The following is a 19,361-nucleotide window of genomic DNA, read 5'->3' on the forward strand; positions in this document are numbered from 1 at the left end:
TGTAAAAGTCTCGTTGTTGATGATATTATATTGTGTTGCGATATAGTAACTACTACTAGTTCATTGGCAACTTATAAAGTGGCGGATTCCCACAACGTAGAAAGACAAGTACTTCCGCACCCACCTGCACACATTGTGTGCGTCACAAGATTTTCGGTTCATATTCTTAGTTTAATATGTCGGATTCCATCGGTACTCAGTTCTTTCAAGTCTCTTACCGCGGCAACTCTGCTCGGTTGTGAAGGGGGGAAACATGTCGACGCATAGTTAAGTGCCTTCGTCGTGGTGTCCGCTTCCTTCACATCGACTGGGGCCTTACCCAACGAAAGCCTCTCCGTACACTTCGGAATAATATAGTAATCGAAAGAAGCGAATAAATACTACTAGTAGTATTTATTCGCATTTCAGTCAGTAGTTTCAAGCTATCACAATCAGTTTGTCAAATCTCAGTGAAAATCACTGATTTATGGAAATTCCTCGCATTCTATGTATCCTGCAAATCACCGTAGATGGCATGTCCCATGAGACACACCGAAAAGGCTCCGTAACTTTGTAAAAGGACGCCTAGAGCGCCCTTTTAGAAGGAAATATCAATGAGTTGTATACTATAATTTATTGAGGATACTCGCGAAAGGGTTAAGGTGAGCTTTCAACATAAGCTAAAAAAATTGTGGAGTACTGTACGGTATATCGTACTGTAAGGTGGAGGTATTCTATTTGAGAAGGGTACGCTATTTGGTGCTATCCGTTATCATAATGGAATGCTCAAGAACTATCTAGTTCTGCGCCAAAAGTCCCGGAAGTTCGGCATTGCAAAAAAGCGCTACAGTAATGTGCGTCAATAAGGAACCGCTGATATAGGTAGAAGCAAGGAGGCTATTTGGACCAAACAGTGTAACAAAGCCGGTTGCATGTACTGGATTAGTGTATAAAACAAGTATTAGATGGTTTACTTCCCAGTCAACCCCAATCAATGGTTTATCTAAATCATTACTATTAGCAGGAAACAGGGCTTTTCCCACCCAGCTGTTTATTATATGTACAAGGAAATTAGTTCCTACACGTTCCTTATTGACGCACATTACTGTACCAGCCCAACTCTCTAGTACCTGACACACCTGATATATTGCTATATATGATACGAGTCAGTCCACCGACTTGGTAGTTTGGAAAGTGTATGGAGTAAATCTGATACCTACCAAATGTCAAATCCGATACAAGATTTCGACCAACCTGATAGCGTCTAACAAGCTACAAAAAAACTTTTAATCGAAGTTTGCGTGGCCTTTTCTTCTTTTTCGCGACGTATTTGCCCCCGCACCTGCGTCTGCAGCTTGCGGAGGTCCTGTAGGAGCTTTTCGTCAAGGTCGGGATGCTCAGACAGCATCGATGTAGCATTCCGAACTGCTGTCGCATGCTTGCTCGTGGCTAGCTCCGGCATCTCAACCTCCGTCCCTCCGCGCCGTCAATGCTGTCATCATCTGCGCTGTCGACGTCACCCCCCCCCCATATGGTCTCGATGAACGGAACGTCAGCTTCTCCACTAAGCATCTCTTCTCTGGTGAGAATCCCCATTTCGGTATCTTGTTCCGCCGGATTGCACTCGAAATCGTCGAATAGGATCTCGAACCCGAAACCTACTCATAGAGTTCATTATCTCCCCGTTCGGGACATCACTTGTCTCTTTCAGAGAGCGCAGGGTAGACGACATGCCAAGCACGAGTTAGTTAGAAGACACGGGCACTATTAATAAGGTGTATTAATAATTCGTGTGACTTTAAATTAGTTAATAGAGACCATTTTGAAAACACTGACATGTGAGTAAATATAAAAACGTCGATTTCCCGGATAGTAGATAGACTCCGGCGAAGGCTGATGCGGCTAAATGTAAGGAAGGCGATGTAGAGATAAGTAGGCTTGTGAACCGGTAGTGAAACCAAGTATGAGGAAAAACGCTTGCAGTGATGCGATAGGGCTACTCAATGAGTTGATTGCCATAAACTTGTAAGCTTATATTAACCCGACTAGTGGGAGTGTAGTATTTTAACCCGCCAGACTAGTGGGAGCTTTTATATGTGTAGTGTTTTGCTGAACAAAGAAAACAGCTCCGTGCGGAAGGAGAGAAGCGTATAGTTTCCGATCGGTGGTCGCTTAAGAAGTGCTTACTGACTTTTAAGTTGTAATACTGATTTTGTGAGTTCGTCTTGCTCTGTTGCTACGTGCACTGGCCCATGGCTCTGCGGTCTCCGTTGTACGTGCATTCTGTGACAGCAGACCTTGCACGCTGCATAGCATAAGCAAGGATCATGTTGTGGTCGCAAGAACAGAGTATCAGCACAAGCACTGACATGCATTGTTTGCCTAGAGCTCAGTAGATGCAATGCATTGGCCTGAGGCTCAAGCTATCCATACTTAGCCTCCGCTTCACCTAGTTTCTGAGCCACAACGCTCTGCGTTGAGCTCGACATATCAGAGAGAATTATTGCTACTGCGGAGACAGCTATAGCTGGCATCCTGGTAAAATCTTACCCAAAATTTACATACCTGATATTATTGCTACGACTGTCGTTCATGGGTCGTATCAGGTATGCAAGGTTTATACGTACTGCGTTCTAACAATACATGTATTATTACCCCCAGAAAGTACTTCAAAATTACATCAAAGGAAGTCTACACTATTTATTTTATGCGCCAACTCGCACGATGAGAAGAACCAAACTTCGCTCCTGAGTTGCGCGGCGCAACTTGCGTCCAAACTCTGTCAGTCATGGTATTCGACCATTCTTCGTCGTCCTCGACGTCTTCTCTATCTTGGAGTCCATGTGCTCCCGTAGCTTGCATATGTTTCTGTAATCCTTGACGAATCCTGGACGGGAAACATACGAATCCTGGTTGAAGCAGGATTAAAAATCGTGGCCTCCAACACCCGCCTTTAAGATTTGTAACATTCGGAAGGTGGATTACGGCCCGTGGGGGCAATTACGTTACCACACTGTGCACTGGTATCCGGGTGGTGCAGTGACTTATACGGTATCGTGATTTCCTCGGCCAGCTTTGTTAAACCTCCTAATTTCATTGTGTGTAGTTTATTTGGGTGCACCAGTGGCCTTGTTCGAGTTATTTCGCTAACCAGCCCTTACAAATAATCTACTTTTTTACAGCTGTAAGCGAAGTTCTGGCCACCAACAGCTCGGAATCTTAAACTGGATCTGTTGGAGGAAACACCACGGCTGCGATCATTGATCGCGATATGCAGTCCAGCTGCCGGGCGCTCCTGTTTCAAAGAACCTCGTAGGAATAATGTCATATTTGGTAAAGGAACATACACCATAGTATCGGCACAGCTTTATGGTCCGCCTCCAGTGCAGACCTCAGCTGGGGCCAATTCACAGTTTATTAGGTTCCGTAAGCGGTTGAAGTCAGGCGGCACTCTCAGCCTTGACTATATCTGGTACACGTACGCTGCGGTTAGCGCACGTTGTATCGCACGTCTGCAATGCTAGCCAATCCGAGGATATGGAGATGGCTCTATTTTAATAGAGCCATCTGTATTAAAATACACATCATTGTGCACTTACATTGTAACGTGCCGTCTAATCGATGTTGCCGTGTAGTGTCGTGACCACCAGCTTATTTTCCGTATACAGGCGTCCCCGGCCTATTCGCCACAGTGGTACTTATGATGTTTGCGAATCAACAAGATTCACGCGGTCTGAACATAGATGAGTGTGTACTGACTTACTACAAGCTTAGCTCAAGAATACGGTGGAGGTATCCCGCAACGTGCCACTTGTCGCAGTATGTCTCGCTGTACACTCATCTAAATCCATATGTTTGCAGAAGTAGCGCGCAAATCTTGAGAACTGCTTGTACTTCCTGTGCGAGGTACATTAAAATATACAGCCGGGACTAGCCCGGGGACGCCTGTAGTACTGTAGGCCACTTCCCAAGCTACACACACAGCTTCCTGCAGACTAACCTTGCGACGCAAAACCACAATCGAATTTGCCATGGCGCGCTCATCTCTTCGTACAACTCGAACCCTCGCGGTCTGCTTCGCGCTTGCCGCAGTCTTTGCTTTGTCGGTGGCGTCACAGACGACCGTTGCAGTGACTTCCGACGGCCAAACCAGCCCGCGCCCAGTCCTGCTCCTCGCGGGGGACTCGCTCACTGAACACGGTACAATCCCGGACCATCAAGGGTTTGTGACGCTGCTGCAGTCTCGGTACACCCAATCAGCCGACTTCATTGTTCGCGGATTGTCGGGCTACAACACGCGATGGTTCCTCAAGTACGTGATGCCTACCCTCGAACGCGAGATCAGCATTGGGACATACACCTCGCCATCGCTGATCACAGTCTGGCTCGGTACCAACGACGCAACGCTTATTGGCGGGAGCAACTCGGAGATGCACGTACCGATCGAAGACTACAAGAAAAACCTGAATCAAATCGTCCGCCGCTTCCAGAGCGCAGCCCCCAAAGCCAAGATTTTGTTGATCACGCCGCCACACGTCGACGACAAGGCCAGAGCCAAGGCTGCGGCCGAGAGGACCGACTCCAAGCGAGGCCTCGTGGATCGATCAGATGCCGCATCGGGGAACTATTCGGTGGCTTGTGTGGAAGTCGCCAAGGCTCTCAAGGTTCCAGTGCTGGACTTGTACTCGCACTTCAGCGCCATGCCTCTGGCTACCCGAAACGCGATGCTGGTGGATGGCCTTCACTTCAACGCAAAGGGCCACAGAGAGTTGGACGAACTGCTGCGGAGCAAATTGAGCGCCGAGTTTCCGGCTTTGTTCAGCTCGCTAGACGTGTATCAGTTCCCGTTTGTGAGCAAGTGGATGGAAGAAGACCCGTACACTGAAGGCAATTCTAGCTCAAGAAGCTAGAACCGTAGAGCGTCGCGATGTAGACATGAGCGCCGTGTGGCCCCCTCCTACTACATGTGAGCATGGGATTACGTTTACGGCGGTGTCCCAAGAATCGAAGTAAGCATCCACTGGCCCTGTGCCAGGTACATGTAATCCTGTCCGCGAATACACCATTTCAAGGTCAAATTGCGAAAGTCTACATACTTACTTGCATTGGCCGCTGAAGCCATGCTCTCCCCATTCCAACTCCTGCCTCGTGCCGCGCACCGCTCCATAATGAACACTTAGGACCTGGTTATGCTCACATGTCAATAGAGACACTGAAGGCGTTCTGATTGCTTCCGTGGATCAGCCTATGAGTCGCCCTGCGACCGAGAGCAGTGATGACAATTCGACTGCTGTACTTCTCTGGCCCACATAAGAAACAACACTTCGGTTTTCTGGACATAACTTTTTACAAAAAAATCGTTTGGTGACTCGCAATACCTCAACCGAAAGCTGCGCATTTGCTCCGTTTCACGCTATGATTTCAAAAAATCTAGCAGCAGAAAGAAAAGAGAAACAGCCTTTTATCTGAAGTCCGTTTTAGGCAACATTAGGTTTTTTAGTGAGGTGCCGTCAAAAATTAGCGATATTAGAAAATAAAATATCACCGTAATCGCGAGTAACTGCTTTACCCTTATGTTCGGTTGTCGATGTTGTAGCGCCTGTTGGAGACGAGTTAGAAGGGCTACAGTTTTGAGGTTTTTCTACGCGATTATCTCGACATGCGCAGACCCATTTATTTTGGCCAATAGTAAGATGAAACAGTTGATTATACCCAATCATATGTGACATGGGGTTCACATCAAATTGAGGTTTAATGCCGAATGTTGTTTCTTAAAGAAGGTTAAGTGGGCCAGAGAAGTAGACGGCACCCCCTCCCGATCGATCGATAGACACTGCAGCGCAAAAGCCCAGGTGCGTATGCTACGCTGGCGATGGAGGAATTCCACAAAGGACAGCAACCGGAGATCGTCAACCACGAGCTGAAAGCCGTCCTAGCGACTCAAACCGACCTCGGTAAAACCATTCTTGCGGTTATCCAACACACATCGGCTCTAAAGGTGCGTCGACACCGGGCTGTGAACCCGCCTCCACCTTGTTTTAGCTAACTGTGACTTGTGCTAAATCAGGACAGGTAATTTGTCTTTAGTCATCCTCGCCAGCTTACGGGATCGTTCGATAACGCTGCAATAATCGGACAATTGAAGAACGGAGCTTACAACTTGTACCAGAAGATGAACACGATGGTCCCTACGCGCCCGACAACGGTCTACCATAGCGAAATGCTGCCGAAAGTTGACCCGAGTCGCTGGAAGATGTTCGAGTACACCACGGTTTGTACTGTGCCCTGTTCGATGAAGACCGCGGGCGACGCTCTCTGGCTCGAACACTCCACCCCGCGCAAATACCAGAACAAGTCCTATCGCTTCGTAAGTTTAGCCCAAATCTGTACTATCTTGTCTGATATCGAATGACAGTTACGTCGTAGCCTCCAACGCAGTAAAGAAGAGGTTTGACCTGCTGCTGAATTTCCGACTATATTGCGTTCTGGCCCACTGCAGGTCTCCACACGCGTAGCCACCACTGGACAATTGTCACCAGCTCGGAAGCTGAAGATCAGTGCCTCATCGGGTTCTTCTTTCACATTTTCATGGAGAAGAGCGAGCCCGAGTTCTTGGCGTCCCCACAAGACATCGAGTACGTCCAGGAGGGCCATCGTGCTTTTTGACGCACCCAAGGGAACCATGACATATTTTTTTGCACTTCAGTAGTAGTGGTAGTAGAGGGAAAATAGTAGTTTGAATAGTTGTTATTGTTTTATTAGATGTACGAATAGTAGTAATAAGTAATACTTGAAAAATAGCTTTTTTAACAACCGGACTTTGCCTCAAGTACACCACTCAAGTGGGACATGATTTGACCTTACGTAAATAAAAGATCCGCTGAGCAATAGAATGCATTGCGGACTTTACCAACGTGTAGAGCATATAAATACACTACATATCATGCGCTAGCATTCCTGTACGACCAAGTATTAATAGTCGAGCACAAGAGCTCCTCGAGTACAACATCAGGGCCCATTTTCGGGCGAGTGTAATCATGCCGATTTTCGACAAATCACATTGTGTTTCTGAAAGAGGGTGGTCCTAATTTGTATCGACTTGGCAGAAACACTTTTTTGTATGTGAGCTATCGCATAGAGTGCAAAAACGCGAGTGTTAGCGCATACCTGATCTTTCCCAGCGTGTTTTATAACTAGCCTCAAAACCGCACATTAAAATAATCAATATTGACCGAGTTATGAGGACTTATCGAGGTGGTCCTATCATTTTGGCGCGCACTGTATCTGTAGCGGATCTTTTAGATTTGAGTGACCCCCACAAATTATCCTTTTCCGGTATACTTGACGCATAATCGGGTTGTAAAACTATTTTTCAAGACTTTTAGTCTTTTAAAAAAGACTACTATTGAAAAATATCGTTGACATAAACCAGGTACAGAATTATTAGGACGATTCGGAATTATTTTTATTTTTAATTCGGACCCGAAACAGAATTTCACCTAATATTTATTTATTTTAGGATTTGAAAAGACTTTCGAAGCGTCAAACAATGGAAGAGATGGAGGAGGTCTACTTCCGCCTGCACATGCAGCTGATACAGTGGGCCCAGCGGCTTCTAAGCGCTAAGGTGATCGGCCCCGCATTCCTATCTCCGTGTTCATACCGATTTCGCCTGGTAACCCTTTTGTGGCGTGTGGAAAAATTAATTGTTTATTCAGAATCGGGAGCGGATCGAGTTGGTGCTGTTTGTGGCGTCGTCTCACCTGCTCCTGGTGTGCTTCCTTCTCCATACAAGCTTCATCGGTGACGGGGGATATGTCGGCTGTCTGGATCAGCTTCTCCCTCCTGCAACAGCCTCCTACAACCTCCAGGACGAGCAGCTCCGGCTGCTCCGGATCCAAATTCTGCCGGACGCCGAAGCTGCGGATTGGAGCCTCGTTACGGGCTCGATAAACTCACATTCGTCGCGGAATACGTCGTTTAATGGACCTGAGGCCTTAGATCCGGGCTTGGGCTTCGTCTACGCGCCCCAGAAGAGTCTGTTCGCGCTGTTGGAACACGCCGATGCTCTCCAGACGGATGTGAGGATGGATACACTCTATCTGCCCATGAGCGCGCGGTGCTTCGAGCTCAGGTGGTTCGATGAGCTGCCGTTGTGGACGCTGATACGCGATCGAGTCGTTGGATACGATACAATACTGGTGAACCAGTTGATTCGACAATACGGGGCGAGAGGGTTCTTCTACAGAGAGGACAGTCGCGTCGTCGTCGACATGAGCTACGGAGTGTTCAACCCGGCGGCGGCAGCGCAGAGCGTGCGTGTTTGTGGTTATTTTTCTATGGTTTGTGAGGGAGCCGTGTCTGTGTTAACCGGTGTGCTTGGCCAGTGGCTGCGATTCGTGGCCATGAAGTTCAAGATCCTCCACACGATTCTGTTCCTGTTCTTCGTCTTTACGGCGCTCGTGGCCTTCGTGCTTATCGAGACGCAGAAGCGGATGATCACCTTCGCGGCGCTGTTCCAGAACCGACAACAACTGCAGATACCGTTCGCAAACCTCGTGGTGACATTTTTCGCCCAGTCGCTCATGTTCGTGCCCGTGATGGTAAGAATGTTGCTTCTATTGTTCGATGTGTCTGCTAGTAAAAAAAATATTTAATGGTGGCTGTTGTGCAGGTTGGCATGCTGTTTTTCCTGTTCGAGCTGTACAAAGATCGACTGCTTGCGTTCGGCGTCATGACGGTGATGTGGGCGGGCGAATCGTTCTCTGTCGTGAGCGTGCGAACTCGACTGTCGCAAGCGTACTTCCCACCGCTGTTCTTCTGCCTCTTCACGCTCTTCCACGTCTACCTCTTCTCGTTCCCGTTCGGCTTCTCGTACATCGCGCTGGGTGCCACGAGTCTTCTTCTGCTGCAACTCATGCTCTTCTTCTGGAACTGCTTCGAGATACCGGCCCTGAACCGAGGAGAGATCTCAAGAGTGTGTCCACGGGAACCATTATTTCTCTCATTTCCCCTTTAGAGTTATTCAGCCGTCCAGTCATGAGCTTGGACTGGCTTCCATATATCACTTAGAAACGTTAATGCTGGCGTGGATCTGTGTGCAGCTCGTGTCTGTGGTGATGAACCGCTGCATAATCTCTCTGACACATATCACGCACTTAGCTAACGGCAATGCGTGCTTGACTCATTAGAGGCGGCAGCGTTCAAATGTGCCCAGCGCAGGCCCCAACACTTAGCTACGAGAGTATCATTTCAGTCTTGGAACTGGCAGATCGCGAGCAAGTGTCGATCGACGTACATGAACCGCCCCTTACTCTCCCCCGGTAGCTACAGTGACGACGACACCATATCGGTCGTGGCCCACCAGGGCAGTACGCAGTCGTATTCGTCTCAAAGAGCAGGCACTTCAGGACCCGGCAACGTCTGCAACTCATGGAGGAGCTCCACGTCGAGCTCCACTCCAGTTGAGCAGGTCCCAACCAACAAGACCTAACAGCTTCCGCAGTTCATCCCAAGACTCGAGTTCATCCGTGAACTCCCCCGACCACCCAACGACCTCAGCGGCGAATAAACCTGTGAAGCCCCTGTCTCTAAGTGGAGACAACATCCTCCGCGTCGCCTCAATTGGCTCAAGTCAAGACTCGGACGAAGTGGCATGGTCGGATACGCTTGGTGCAGACGACGCCGCGGAGGACTTTTCCATCCGCGACCCCCCACTTCGACCTCACGACAGCAAAAATGACCAAGCTTTTCTCTCTGTGTAGCCCCAATGGTACGTGTAAAGCTCGTTGTCTCGGTTAGTGCTGCCACTAATGGAAACTGTGCACGCAGACAACGAAATGCTGTCGTACGATGGTTTTCGGTCCGGGCTCGAGGCCATAGGCATCGCTTGTGACAGTGACGAGCAGTTCCAGGCCTTCGTGGACGTCGTCGACGACAACAAAAGCGGCACAATCTCGTACGACGAGTTCCTCGGCGCCATCCAGGAGATCAAGCTCGCCCAACTGTTCAATGACGCGTTCGTACGCACCATGCCCCCATTATATGCAAGTATCAAGTCCCGTTCCGAGCCAGCGACTCTGGGGGCGATCGAGTACTATCCGAAGCGTGCACCCGATCAACCACGTCAAGAGCTTCGTCTACTCGACGACGCCCAAGTGGGCCACAGTCCGTTGGATCAACGTCGAGGGCCTCAACACGTTGCTCATTCGACGTCTTTCAGTGCGCTATCGTCTCCACCCGCTGGCTGTGGAAGACACGCTTCGGCTGGAGGCCAAGCGCCCCAAATACGTCAAGTACGACGAGCACTCGTCCCTCGTTCTCCAGACGCTCCATCCACGCAGCCTGGACATGGTGACGGCCTATCAAAACATGTACCGAGCCTCGCTGCTGGTTTTACCGGAAGACGACTCGCCTTTCGACCTCATGGACAAGGGCGAACTTGAATCGAGACTGAGGGAGCTTGAAGTCGGACACGTGATGACGTTGCCGAAGCAGTTGAGCCTGTTTGTGATGAAAGGGGTGCTCATCAGTGTCCAAGCAGGGACGAACACGCTCTGAAAGGCTCTGAAGCAGCGACTCAGCGTCTCGTACTCCAAGGTTCGGCAACACAGCACGGCGTTCCTTGTGTACACCATCATGGACGTGTGCGTGAACGAGCTGTCTCCAATCTCTCAGACGTTCGGCGCCAAACTGGTGATGCTGGAGCGCTTGATGCTGCTGGAGCCGCGTCACTTCGACTTGGGGCGGATCGCGAACTGCTCGAAGCAGGTCAAGGCGCTCCAAATGCACTGCAAGCCCTTGTTCGAGATCATCTCCAAGCTGGTGGCGTCCGATGACTACAAAGGGGAGAAGCTGCAGTACTTCACTGATGCCCAAGACCAGCTCACCACGATCGAAGAAGAGTGCGAACAGCACCTCGATCGCTACCGCAGCCTCGTCGAAGACTTCAACAACGCCCGCGCGTCGCAGCAGAACGACGCCAGCTACATCTTGGCGCTCATCGCCGCCATCTTCTTGCCCGCGCAGTTTCTCACTGGAGTCTACGGCATGAACTTCCCCTACATCCCGGAGACGACGTATCATTACGGCTATTTCATCTGGTGGGCCGTCATGCTCCTGGTTGCAGCGCTCATCGTGCTGTTCTTCAAGGTCAAAATGGGGCAATGACAACGTTTCGATTAGAGTTGGGACCCGCGTGGAGGTGGCGACGAGGATTCCGGCCTGGTGCTAAGTCGTCGCTGTGGCGTTCTGCTGCCGCTTCGTACTCTGGTTGTGGCAGACGGCGCCATCGACAAGGACATGGCCGAAATCATCCGCTTGACGCGCTTCTGTCGTCTCTTGTCCAGGACGACGGTCTTGGTCCAATTCCAGCGATGGACAAGTCTCGCGCGACGAGCTGCCAGCTTCAGCCCCACATTCTGCCATGACCAAGCGACAACAGAATTAACCCCCAACTCGCAACGTAGACACAAGCCCTCAAACTTACAAATATCCGCAGGAAGCTCCGCTGTTCTCGCCACTTGGCGGTCTTAAACTCTAGCGAGGCGCGAGACTTCCGGTTCTCGTACAGAACTCGGAGGGATGTTCGCGGGCTGTCGGAGACGCTAGTGTAGAGTCGAGTACCGTTCGGATGGGCTACCGACACTCGACTTCCCAATGTGAGCTGGAACGGTAACCCAGCGCGCCGTCTTTCCTCACACTTGCGCTCGAACTGAAGCATGGAGACACGCTCGCGCGCTTGGCTTCCTCTGCGGTGTAAACATTGAAACGTTAGATTCTTCAGCCAAATCAGAGAAACTGAGACAGTGGACGCACCGAACTAGAGCCTGGATCTGCACTGCTGCGTTGTACTGCAACCTCGGCACTAAACGCTGAATCCACGCGCGAAGGTGATACCCTCGAAAGACGCTCTACCATAACAAATTGTTAGTGAGCCCAGCTATTTATCACAATCTCGGGACGATCAAGCCGTACCTGAATCTTTACAATAGCAACAAGATAGCGTTCATCGCGGGCCCGTGCAACGAGGTGACCATACGCAATTTTGGCGAGAAATCTTCGGATGCAAGCCTACGGATGACAACGGCAAGGCGATCGCTATCAGAAACTCTACTAACTACGTGTAGTTTTGACGACAAATACAGTAGACAGTGTACCTGGATGCGGATGGCAGCAATCTGCCGCTCTTCATGGCGGTTCTTGACGTCACGCTTGCGCCGCGCTCGGTCTGTGACTCCTTGTCTCCAAACCGTTGATACCTCCTTGCTACCAGCTTCTCCTTCTTCCGGGAGATTACCACGCAGCCTCAAGTGCTCCTGCATCTCGGCGAGCTAACAGTAACGGAGTGTAAGCAAGTAATAAGGAAATACAAGAGAATTCGTGTGTGTGGAGCTTACGTCAAGTCGAATGCAGGAGACGCTCCGCAGTTCGAGTTTGTTCATTCGTCGCGCGTAGGCAACAGCGCGTGGCCGACTTCGAAAGCCTCGGTAGCAGGCCTGGATACGCGTCGCCGCCCAGTTCTCGAGCTGCGTCTTCTCCTCCCGTTCCCGAGCCAACTGCGCCATGAACGCATCTCTTTCAAGCAACAGCTCACGGTGCAGTCGAGCAGCAGGGACCGCTAGAGCTGGAAGACTTCGTCGGAACGTCGGAAGTTGCGCTTGGTGAGGCGAGGACCCTCTTCGGGCCTTGTTCAACCTTGCAGACATGGACTTTGGGGCTCCGTAGACCGTCTCACGAGGCTCTTGGTTGCTCCCAGGTCCTGGTAAATGGGGCGATGAGAGCTTACTCCTCTTCCGGCGAGTTAAACGGTGTGGGAGCGCTGTCACGACCGTCGAGATGACGTTGGAGGTAGTGAGCTGCGTCGTGGCCAGCAGCGTGTTTCTCACGTCTTCCAGCCCTTCAAACCCCTTAGCCTGCAAGGCCTTCTGCAGCGCCAGCTCCAGTTCATCCAAAGGCTCCTCCGTCGCTTGGGGTTCATCCGTAGACACTGCAACCTGAACTTCGCTCAACTTGTCAACGTCTGCCTCCAGCTCGAGCTTCTCCGTCAGCACTGCAGCTTCCTCAACGACGGAGAGCATTCTTTACTGACAGAGAGAGCAGCAGCAGCCGAGAGACACGAGATCGATAGAGAGACGTTACGTTGTGACTCCTAGAGCCGAAGCTGAAGGTCACGTTCAACTCGAACCGCCGCTCCGGTTTAAGCGCCGTCCGGCGAATCCATCGCCGATATGGTGGGGACCGCGGAGTCGAGCGAGGTGGCAGCTCCGGTGTCGCCGTCACTGGCGCAGCGGAAGCAGGCGTGGCTGCGCGCGAGAGAGGAACTGCGGCAGGCTCAGATCGTGACGGTCAAGCAGGGATTGAGTCTCACCCCGAGTCTCTACTTCGGCACGCGTCGGTGCACGTACAGCACCGTCGTCTCCGTGGTCACAACCGCGTTGCCGCTGCCTCGATACGACCCGCTAGACCCACCGCCATTCGTCCAGCAGAACAACGCTCTCAATGTCCCCAACGAGGCCTCTCGATGGGCCGAAGAGCGAGCAAGAGAAGCCTTGAACCGACTACAGCAGTCCAATGACAACAACCAGAGTGACGAACCCGAGGCGCGGTCGCCCTACGCTATGGCCAAGGCCTTCCCGAGCCAGCAACAGCAGACGCTCGCTCTTGTGCGCGAGCAACGCGCGTTCATGCAGTCACTGCACGAAACTCGACGCGCGCGTGCACAACGTGAGCATCAGGCAGCTTTGGTGATTCAACGAGTGCGTCGAAGCTTCGTGCTGCGTCGGCAGTTCCGCAGCATCCGACAGAAGCTCATCGTCCGCAAACGCATTCGTGGGAGTCTGCTGCAAGTCACCAAGGGAACGGCTCTGGTACTGGGCGAGAAGGATCGGCGGCTGCGGTTGATGGTCAAGCAGAACAACGCGGCCACGCAGATCCAGAACGCGTACAGGGCGTGGGGTGCGCGTCGGATGTTGGCGAAGCTTCAAGCTCTGGATCGTTATGAACGGCGGCAGCGTTGTGCGTCGATTATTCAAGGCGTCTGGCGCGCGTGTGTTGCGCGATATCTCGCCACGAAGCTGCGGATGCAGCGTGAACAGGCCCGACGGCAGGCGCTTGCGCGTACCCTCGCTAGACTCTTCCTGGGCTTTCAAGCTCGATGTCGCGTTCGGTCTCTTCGTCTTCAACGAGAGAATCGCGCGGCGTTCAAGCTTCAAACCGCAGTGCGATGCCGACTCCTTGCTGCGAAGGCATACAATCAGGCCAAATTCCGTGACACGCAGGAGCGCGGACACAATGGAGCTGCGCAGATGCAGAGTCTCGTGCGCGGCATGCTGCAGCGGGCGTATGTGATCAAGATGCGGCGCGCGGAAGAGCTGGCGGTTAGAATAGCGTGCGCGCTGTCAATTCAACGGGTGGTGCGGGGGTTCCTTGGGCGCCAGCGTGCTCAACGGCGAGGTATTGAGCGTGCGAATGAACGTGGGTGGGTCTGTGCGATGCACATTACGCGGATAGCGCGCGGCTTCCTTGGTCGGTTGGTAGCGTCTCGTGAGCGAATCCTCCAGGAAGCAGATCTGCTTATCCAAGCTCGACGAGGCAACGTTGAGGCTGTAGTAGACTTGCTCGACGGCTTCGACCCTACTACGATGGGGCTCGAAGACGGTGAGGCTGAAGATGTACCTGCACTTGAACCGGCCGATGTGACTGTGGTAAGCGTTCCAGGAGGCAACACAGTGCTGCACCTTGCATCCAAGTTCGGTCACCTGGAGGTTGTGACGCTGGTGCTTCCGAGGCTGCTGAGCGCTGCACCGCAGCTGGTGTACGCGCGGAATGCCAAGGGGTTTACAGCTCTGTCCCTTGCTGTGACGAACGGCCATGAACGTGTGGCTGTGTACCTGCTCGCAATGACGACGCCATTGTTCAAGGACCACGTGCTGCCTGGACGAAGACGCACTCTTCTGCATGAAGCAGCACGACGAGGTCTGGAGACGGTAGTGGCCAAGCTACTGCAGCTTTTCCCTCAAACTTTCACTGGAGCCGAGCGCGACGAATGGACTAAGCGTACAGCTATCCATGAAGCTCTTCTCGTCGGTATTGAAGTGGTGCAACCCGGAGAAATATTCCCTTGGACTCGCCACCATGTCCATGGCTATCGGAGTGCGTTTGCAGACGCCGATGACGAAGCCGAACACGCAATGGCTGGTCTGGAGACTCTGCTAGCCAAGGCCCCCCACGCTCCTCTTGAAGCGAAGGACTTTTTGGGCTTCACACCGCTTCATATCGCTGCAGCACGGGGAAATCTTCGCGCCGTCACGCGGCTGTTAGCGTTTGGTGCCGATGTGTCGGTGAAGGACGATCACGATCGTACTGCGTGGCGAGTTGCGCTGCTCCGTGGCCACGACGCTTGCTTCCAAGAAATCCGACGCAAGTGGCTGCAAGACGTAGTCAGCAGCCCAAAGGGAGCAGGAGCAGGAGCAGGAGCAGCCTCCGACTCAACCGCTATCGTTGGTCGCTCAACGGCGACATCCGCCGGTTCTGCGACGATGGCTCTGCATCCACAACTCGAACGGGACCTCTTCGCTGCCTGTAAACTCGGAGACGTGTCCAAGATGCGGTTCTACATCGAGGAGTGCGACGTCTCGGTCAACGCTGTCGAAGCGATTGGCACCCTCGACGAAGCTGAGACCCAGCGGCCACTAGGTCGATCACTCTTGATGGCAGCCTGCGAGCATCGACACGTGAGTGTGGTAAGGTACCTCTTGACCAGAGGCGATCTAGACGTCAATTTCACGGCAAGTGACGGACGCTCAGCTCTCACGATAGCTCAGACAAGCCTTGAAGAAGCCTCGTCCTAGCCTTCGCGTTGTCATTTACTGTTAATGAAAAAGTTTTGCTGCTCTTCTTCGCTTACATATTCCCAAGCGCCTGCATCGTTGACGTGCGATAGAGATCCCGCCACAGCTTGACCACCTCCCAGGTCTGGCTGGTGATCCCAAGACGCTTGGCTTGCTCGGCAGCTCGACGAAAGCCTGACTGTACGATGGGGTGGTCAAGCAACTTGCGGGCCAGACGGGCATCGCCCTGGGCTTCCACGGTCGCCAACTGCATCATCACTTGTGCTACTTCGTCCTTCTTCTTCTTCGTCTCCACCTCAGCCGCGTCCGTCTTGTGCGATGAAGCGAGCTCTGCAGTGGGGGCTAGTAGTTCCAGTCTCAAAGCCTTCAGCTGGGTATCACGTTCAGCTTGTTCGCGTTTCGCTCTTGCTTGACGCTGTGTGGAGCATATTCTAGTCGCATCCTCCGTACGCAGTGCGCGCCGAGCTGTGCGTCCTCCAGCACTCGCACTTGTCTTCGGTCGAGCGTAAGGGGCTAGCAGCTTGTCCATCACAATACCCACCGCAGCATTGACAACCGCACGGGCGTGACTTGCCACGCAGTCGCGCTGAGCTTGAAGCTCTGCCTCCGTTATGGGGCGTGGGGGCAGCACGTGAACGCCGTAGAGCTGTCGAGCTGGCGACGGATGCAGACACTTGGGGTCGCGCACACACCACGGGGACACCGCGCGTGCCTGGGCCAGAAAGCGCTTGCGCTTCTCCTCCACATCCATCGAGAGCTTCGCATCAGCGTAGATGACTTCAAGGCGGCGTCGAACGTCCCGCAGGCACACAGTGCGATCGCGTTGTCGATGACGAACGAAGCCTTGCAGACTCGCCCCCTCCTTCTCGAATGACACGCAAGCAAGTCGAGTATGCAGAACGCGCAGCCACGGACGCTTGGTGAGATACCCTTCAGCATTTTCCAGCGCAAGCAGCACGTCCGCCTTGGCGAACATGACTTCATCCAGCTGGTTCATGTTGACCTGGTCGTCCTCATCGTTGTTGTTATTGTCATTAGGTTCTGGTTGATGCCCGCTTAAACGACGCTCGCGCTCACGCTGCCACTTGTCGTATTCCTTGGAGAGGCCGTAGAAGACGGACTCGACGAGACTCACGTCCAAAGCCAACGAGTCTTCGAGGGCCCGCCAGTCCCCTTGGTAATGAATCACCATTTTGGTCCTTGAGTCTCTGTGAACCGCCGCTGGTGTCGGCTCACGGATCTTTTTACGATGGAGGTGCTGCTTCTGGACACGACCGAGAAGGAGGGCGAGGACAACACGCTCTACCACTACGTACACTCCAGCGACACGGCCGGTTGCTTCTCGACAACGTCTAGGACAAATACGACCCATTGGCTGGACCTCCGAGGGGTGTTGGCGGCTGCGGTTGGAGCCACGACGTCGCTTTGTGGTGAACCGTTGAAGTTCGCACGCTTTGGGAATGGAGACTCGAACGGAAGCACTGGGATTGTGGGCTTCGTCAACATCTACGAAGTCTTGTACGCACTCGTCTTCACCTCACCGGATATCCCCGAAGCGATCGTTCAGGTTTGGAGTCTATAGTCTTGGATGGCGCGTTTGGTAAAAGTCGGCTTAGCGGGAGAATTGCTGATGCTGTAGTACTACACACGTTCGAGCTGTGACCTTCTCCTGAGTCTTCTCGGATACCCAGACGCAAAGCTCGGGCAGTGGCGTCGGCGCGATGGATCCTCAGTGAGCATGGGCACTCTCAGTGCACAACTAGATACCATCTTCCGAGGCATCTGCAGCGTCATTCACAAGGGTATCGTCTCCATAAACTCGTTAGCTGTAAGGGGATGAAGTACTGAAACTTGCTTTGACTCGTGTAGACTTGAGCTTCGGTTCACATCTCCACTTCGCCTTTGACGGGCGTGTACCCGCAGTCAACTATCCGTTGGAAATCATGGTAAAAATGTATTGCTCTTTTGGTACGCTTGGTCCCTGAAGGTGACAGTGTTTTCTGAATTCCCTAGGCAAAGTTGGCCGTTCTGGACTCTCCCTTTGGTGACACCACGACCTCCACACAGAAGGTATCTCCTCTTGGAATGCTATTCGCCAATGCTCAGCGGCTTGAAGCAGTTACTTGAGTAACTTGGTTTTCCACATGAGCAGTACACAGCAATCGGTCGATGCGTCTTTTACCGGTGAGTTCGTCACGTTCTCAGTAGGCTTTTGCTCTATCCAACTGGGGGGGGGCATTTCATGTCTGCTTCCTCTAGCAAGCAGCTCGTGTTCTCGACAATGCGCAGCGACTTCCTCCGAATGTTCTTCCAATGGCTGTTAGCTGGAGATCAGTTTGCACCTGACTCGAGTGTGACGGAGCCCCCACGCGGTAGTGCGTGCTACATGTACCAACATCACCGACGTTCCCTTCCAACAGTTGTGTTGTGGTGTGTACAGAAGACGGTGACGGATCTCCGACGCGCATCGACACCTTTGAGCTGCACGATTTTCGATTCACTCGCCATGGTGGATACCCAAAGCGACACGCATTACTGATCATCACCAAGGGCTACGTACGTCTCGCTCTTGAGTATGGCTCGGGGCGGCTCTCTCACCAGTGTTTTGTTTGTCCGCAACACACCATTCCAGCTACAACTTGTGTTCTTGATCGAGCGCAAACTGGAGTTTGAAGGCACAGACGACGCCGTCGAGTGGGCCAAAACTCTAAGCGACGATGTAAACCAGCAGTCTGTAGAAGAGGTTTTCACCTTCTGCAAGCAGCACCTCGAAGCGTACCTGGAAACCACGCAAACACTGCGTCAGGAGCGCGTGGAGGCGCTTCAAACGCAGTGCGCAGAGCAGCTACATCGAGAGCCTTTGGATTCATTCCTGTGGTACTCAGTCGCTCTTGATCATTTCCGAGGCGTTATCATCGGCGACGTGCTTCCATTCACTCATCTCGACGCCCAAGACCAGCGGATCAAGTCTCAGCAACAGAATCACGACTCCATCTTGGCTCGATTTGTCCAGCATATCGTCGCCTTGCAGCAGAGTACGCGCTGCATGCACGGCCCCATAACTCCTGAAACATCCCCCGAGCTCCCATCAGGAATCCGACCACTAAAGCTCAACGTGGACGACCCAGACACCCTCTTCTTACGTGAAAAGCCGACCGACGAAGGCGACATCTCCACCGGGGACGCGCATGTTTTCCCCGAGCTTCAATACACGCAGGCGTCCTACGAAAACAAAGGGCGTCAGCTGCGTCAGACGGCTGAGCGGGTTTTCGTGCAAGGCCATCCATTCTGGATCATCGCTACTTACTTCGAGACGCTGGAGTTCTTCAGTATTCTGGACGCTGCCTTGCCGCTGGAGTTGCTGGAGCACGAGATGAATCGCCTGTGTGCGTTTGGTGGCGCTGATCCAGCAACAACCTCAGAACCAGATAAATAGCTGCAAGGCTTGTGACGCGGAGAGCGCCACGCTTAAGAAAGTAAATAAGGTTAAATTAGTTTAGCTAGACGCACTGACACCAGCACCGCCTCGGT

The 19,361-nt window shown here is 52.5% G+C and overlaps 7 protein-coding genes across 7 annotated transcripts; 5 read left to right on the forward strand and 2 right to left on the reverse strand.

Moving 5' to 3' along the window:
- Nucleotides 1–4,010: 4,010 nt before the first annotated feature.
- Nucleotides 4,011–4,889, forward strand: PHYSODRAFT_488092 (hypothetical protein; the record flags this gene model as incomplete). Its single annotated transcript, XM_009526665.1, has 1 exon — nt 4,011–4,889. One exon carries the CDS (start codon nt 4,011–4,013, stop codon nt 4,887–4,889), a length of 879 nt encoding a protein of 292 aa, XP_009524960.1.
- A 2,639-nt stretch (nt 4,890–7,528) lies between these two features.
- On the forward strand, nt 7,529–9,022 carry PHYSODRAFT_256213 (hypothetical protein; the record flags this gene model as incomplete). The annotated part of the gene is made up of 5 exons (XM_009526666.1): nt 7,529–7,606; nt 7,698–8,294; nt 8,367–8,582; nt 8,654–8,956; nt 8,999–9,022. 5 exons carry the CDS (start codon nt 7,529–7,531, stop codon nt 9,020–9,022), a joined length of 1,218 nt encoding a protein of 405 aa, XP_009524961.1.
- Nucleotides 9,023–9,717: 695 nt separating this feature from the next.
- PHYSODRAFT_256263 (hypothetical protein) lies at nt 9,718–11,148 on the forward strand (the record flags this gene model as incomplete). The annotated part of the gene is made up of 4 exons (XM_009526667.1): nt 9,718–9,751; nt 9,811–9,997; nt 10,086–10,512; nt 10,543–11,148. The coding sequence occupies 4 exons, from the start codon at nt 9,718–9,720 to the stop codon at nt 11,146–11,148; spliced, it is 1,254 nt and encodes a 417-aa protein (XP_009524962.1).
- Nucleotides 11,149–11,386: 238 nt separating this feature from the next.
- PHYSODRAFT_495687 (hypothetical protein) lies at nt 11,387–13,058 on the reverse strand (the record flags this gene model as incomplete). Its single annotated transcript, XM_009526668.1, has 5 exons — nt 11,387–11,729; nt 11,797–11,891; nt 11,956–12,051; nt 12,138–12,311; nt 12,378–13,058. 5 exons carry the CDS (start codon nt 13,056–13,058, stop codon nt 11,387–11,389), a joined length of 1,389 nt encoding a protein of 462 aa, XP_009524963.1.
- A 150-nt stretch (nt 13,059–13,208) lies between these two features.
- PHYSODRAFT_496477 (hypothetical protein) lies at nt 13,209–15,830 on the forward strand (the record flags this gene model as incomplete). Its single annotated transcript, XM_009526669.1, has 2 exons — nt 13,209–15,626; nt 15,705–15,830. The coding sequence occupies 2 exons, from the start codon at nt 13,209–13,211 to the stop codon at nt 15,828–15,830; spliced, it is 2,544 nt and encodes an 847-aa protein (XP_009524964.1).
- A 52-nt stretch (nt 15,831–15,882) lies between these two features.
- Nucleotides 15,883–17,022, reverse strand: PHYSODRAFT_314026 (hypothetical protein; the record flags this gene model as incomplete). The annotated part of the gene is made up of 2 exons (XM_009526670.1): nt 15,883–16,818; nt 16,948–17,022. The coding sequence occupies 2 exons, from the start codon at nt 17,020–17,022 to the stop codon at nt 15,883–15,885; spliced, it is 1,011 nt and encodes a 336-aa protein (XP_009524965.1).
- Nucleotides 17,023–17,079: 57 nt separating this feature from the next.
- PHYSODRAFT_330084 (hypothetical protein) lies at nt 17,080–19,266 on the forward strand (the record flags this gene model as incomplete). Its single annotated transcript, XM_009526671.1, has 8 exons — nt 17,080–17,397; nt 17,470–17,632; nt 17,700–17,776; nt 17,844–17,900; nt 17,983–18,014; nt 18,090–18,202; nt 18,271–18,386; nt 18,487–19,266. The coding sequence occupies 8 exons, from the start codon at nt 17,080–17,082 to the stop codon at nt 19,264–19,266; spliced, it is 1,656 nt and encodes a 551-aa protein (XP_009524966.1).
- Between the last annotated feature and the right edge of the window lie 95 nt (nt 19,267–19,361).

The sequence above is a fragment of the Phytophthora sojae genome, assembly GCF_000149755.1.
Source record: "Phytophthora sojae unplaced genomic scaffold PHYSOscaffold_3, whole genome shotgun sequence".
Classification (NCBI taxonomy): Eukaryota; Oomycota; class Peronosporomycetes; order Peronosporales; family Peronosporaceae; genus Phytophthora; species Phytophthora sojae.